We start from the raw sequence: 3,423 nt of genomic DNA, 5'->3' as shown, positions 1-3,423 counted from the left end.
CTGGTTTATATCTCATCTATAATTGTACATGATGACTGTGTACAAATGTTTTTTAAACCATCAATACTAGAATTTGATCAAATGGGAATTGGGAAAACATACCTACAAGAATTAATTAATATATTCATATAATATTGTATTGATATTTCCATACCCAGGATGCTTGTATTTACTAATATTGAAACTTGTATGAAGTCATTTTAGTCTCAGGCCATCACCACACTGTTTCATTTCATTCAAACATCACAGTGATGCTTCTTGTGTTATTGACAGCATCATATAGTAAGCAGGACATTGCAGCCTACCTGTCTCCTTATTTCCTCATTTATGTTGGAAACATGTTGAGCCATTCAAGAGCTTCTTTTTCACTGGTTTGTGCAACAAGTATTACGTAAGCTTAAGAGAATGTGTCCTTAAAATGATGTTGGAGACTGAACCTTTTAACAGAAGTTTGTAAATAGTTTCTCAAATTGTGTGTGCTGAAAATTAGATGTTCAGGAAAAACCCTCATTGCACTCAACTATAAAGGAAGTAAAACAAGCATAAATAAAACTGCCATATAATATCAACCATACACCCAGCTTCTGCCACAAAACTCTGTTTTATTTTATTATTCCTGCTACATTCAGGCAATTGAATCATCGTTTGGGATTAGACACAGATGAACATTTGGATTAAAACATTTGCATAATGTGTACACAGTGTGACACCTTTGTACTTACAGTAAATGAAAATTAGACATAGGTTATTGGATTTTTCAGTGAATATTTACAGTGATTATAACTTCCAACATTATACATAGAAAAAGTATTAAACAAATATTGCAAACAACTGTGACGTCTCTGTAACTACAAAGTATATTATGAAAAACAAACATCTCTTATACTATAACTATGACATAATATGAGTGAAACCCAAACACAGCCAGCAGATGTCATCATAACACAACATGACTAATGAGCTTCAGCATCAACTAATAAGCAGCTGGACAGTTAGAAATAAACTACTTCAGCCATCTATTTCCTGGTAATCTTTTTTTTTTTCTTTTTAAGTTTTTGACTGATATGAATTTCAGCAAAAGCACACCAGACAACATCTAAATCATGATCAGTGATGTTTTATTACACTGATCATTTTTACTGTACGATAATGTTGGTTTGTATACTGATTACTATTATTATTACTATTACATGTGCTACACATGTGTTTTGTTTTTTCTTTTGGTGTTTTTATGTCTACTTTGGGTGGGCCACGTCCCCTTTCTCCCCTAGCGTACTTGTGATATGTTGCGTAGATCCACCTACGCAACATATCACAAACACTGTTTTCCTAACCTATTTGTCTGCTTATATAGTTAATTATTTGTATTATTATTATTATTATTTTGATTTCTTTGTTGTTGTTTTTTTGTCAGTTTTGTTGTTTTCTCTCTCTAGTCTTAAATCCCTCTCATTCACCTCCTTAATTGATTTGTAAATTAAAAACGTCACTCCTTAATCTTCCTTCTTGGTTCCCTTTTTTTCTCACCTCTTCCCCTTTATCTTGTAGATGCACGCACAGACTCATGTGCTCACATAGGCACACACACAGCCAACCCGAGCAGCAGTAACTGGCCGGCTTTAGCGTAACACTTCTTTTGTTATTAGTATGTTTTCTGTGCTATTATTAGTATATTTGTATTGTTTGTTTGTTTTTTAGTTTAGGGTTCAATGTGTCTGCCTTTGTTCTGTGTTTATCTGTGCAGTATATTTTTTAATATATAACATTTAATTGTTAGTGATGTTACCTGGTGCTATTAGAGATTTGTTTATATCAATAAAATGACTGTGTTAATAATAATGCAAAAATATAGAATATAACAATATCCCTGTATTTGAAATGGATCAAAGTATGCTTAAGACCTTAAAAGACATCTGGTGTGTGAATTATTATCAACAATCTTTTGCTGTTGTTTAACAAAGAGCAGATCAAACTACAGTGATTTACAAATGTACTAATATGGTGTCACAATATGCTGCTGCTGCCACTGCTGCACTACAATTATAATGCCATTAGTCTTTTTCAACACTAATTCAAGTCACAAAAAGAAAGCTCCAAAGATTTTTACAGCTCACAAGTGATGCAAAAGTGCTGTTTGCCATTGCCAGTCCTCAGTTTGGTCCAGTTCGTCAAAGTCCTCGTACTGAAGGTGTTTATTCTCAGTTATATAAATATAACTGTGGCTGCACAAAAGATAGAATAAAGTACAATGAGTGTGCAGTTTAAGCAGAACAAAAATACTTTGATGTTTCCATCAATATATTATTGTAATGAGTGGAATGCTGAAATACAAACAGACTGGAGAAATCTTACGTGGCTTCTTATCACGTCTCACTTTCTTGCAGACAAAGCAACATACCGATACCACTATCACCACTATTATTAGAGCACCCACTCCAATACATATGTACATAAAGAGGGGGAAATCAGATTCTGGGGAGAAAAAAACACAATGGTAATTATACAGACTTACAGCATGTATTGCATTTAAACATGCTTTTTTTTTTTGTCATTCATATATTACATTTTGGAAATTTTCCCTCAGCTAATTTATGCAGAATATGAACGTGATTTGAATCAGAAAGAAGGTATTCTTCCTCTGTATTGTAGCAAACTGCATAACATGGGAGATCCACTTTAACTGTGGGTGTGCCCCGGTTTGTTACGGTAGTTTCATTATTACAAAACATAAGATCAGAAGGTGCACGCCCTGCGTTTTTTTTCCAACTACCACTATGCAATAACTAAGGGCTCTATAAACAGATCCAAATACAAGTATCAGTGATAATCTGACATCTACAGCTCTATAGTGCAGGAGCTAGATGAATGTCCAGAGGAAAACATTCTGTGCTTATTTTTGGTTTATACACTTAAAGACATGTTTCTGAGGTGACTGACGAGCTAAACATTTTATTTGATTTAACTTTATTGGCAGATGTGTCTGAAATTTGTTGTGTAAAAACTATAGCAGGTTCATACACCTTACTCTGACAAAATGAGAATAACACCCTTCCTGATGTGCACTGATGAGAGCTGAGCAAAGAAGGAACTTTCTTTCAAAGGTCACCCACAGAGTAGGCCTATATTTCGTAAATGTATAAATAGTCAGAAACTAAATGGAGATTTTCTGTCTACATTTAAAAAAAGCCTATTCTCAGGTGCAATGTGCTGCCGTGCAATGCAAGACCCAGTTATATTTTTATTGTATTTAAGTAGATTTTCTGTGGAAGCCCAGAACAGCTGTGCTTGCAAATCATTTTTTTTCCAATGCTGTTTTAAGATCAGAGATCAGAGTTTATTATTTTGTTATCTCGGAAAATAAAAGACAGTTCTACTTCTACAAGATAATTTATCAAGAGAAAACGACTTTTGGTTTTCCAGAGA

General features: G+C 33.8%; 1 protein-coding gene across 1 annotated transcript in view; it reads right to left on the bottom strand.

Annotated features, from left to right (window-relative positions):
- Positions 1-397: 397 nt before the first annotated feature.
- Positions 398-3,423, bottom strand: part of si:zfos-741a10.3 — a 4,343-nt gene continuing 1,317 nt past the window's right edge. Inside the window, exons 3-4 of the mRNA XM_035668689.1 lie at positions 2,353-2,472; positions 398-2,222 (exon numbers count right to left, since the gene is read on the bottom strand). Coding sequence (XP_035524582.1) covers positions 2,203-2,222; positions 2,353-2,472 — 140 coding nt within the window. The 3' untranslated portion in view covers positions 398-2,202. The remainder of the gene's footprint in view (positions 2,223-2,352; positions 2,473-3,423) is intronic.

This window comes from Morone saxatilis, unplaced genomic scaffold (genome assembly GCF_004916995.1).
Source record: "Morone saxatilis isolate NCDOM2014 unplaced genomic scaffold, NCSU_SB_2.0 Contig22, whole genome shotgun sequence".
Taxonomy (NCBI): domain Eukaryota; kingdom Metazoa; phylum Chordata; class Actinopteri; family Moronidae; genus Morone; species Morone saxatilis.
Note: the sequence above shows the minus strand (reverse complement) of the source record. Positions and strands in the feature narration are given on the sequence as shown.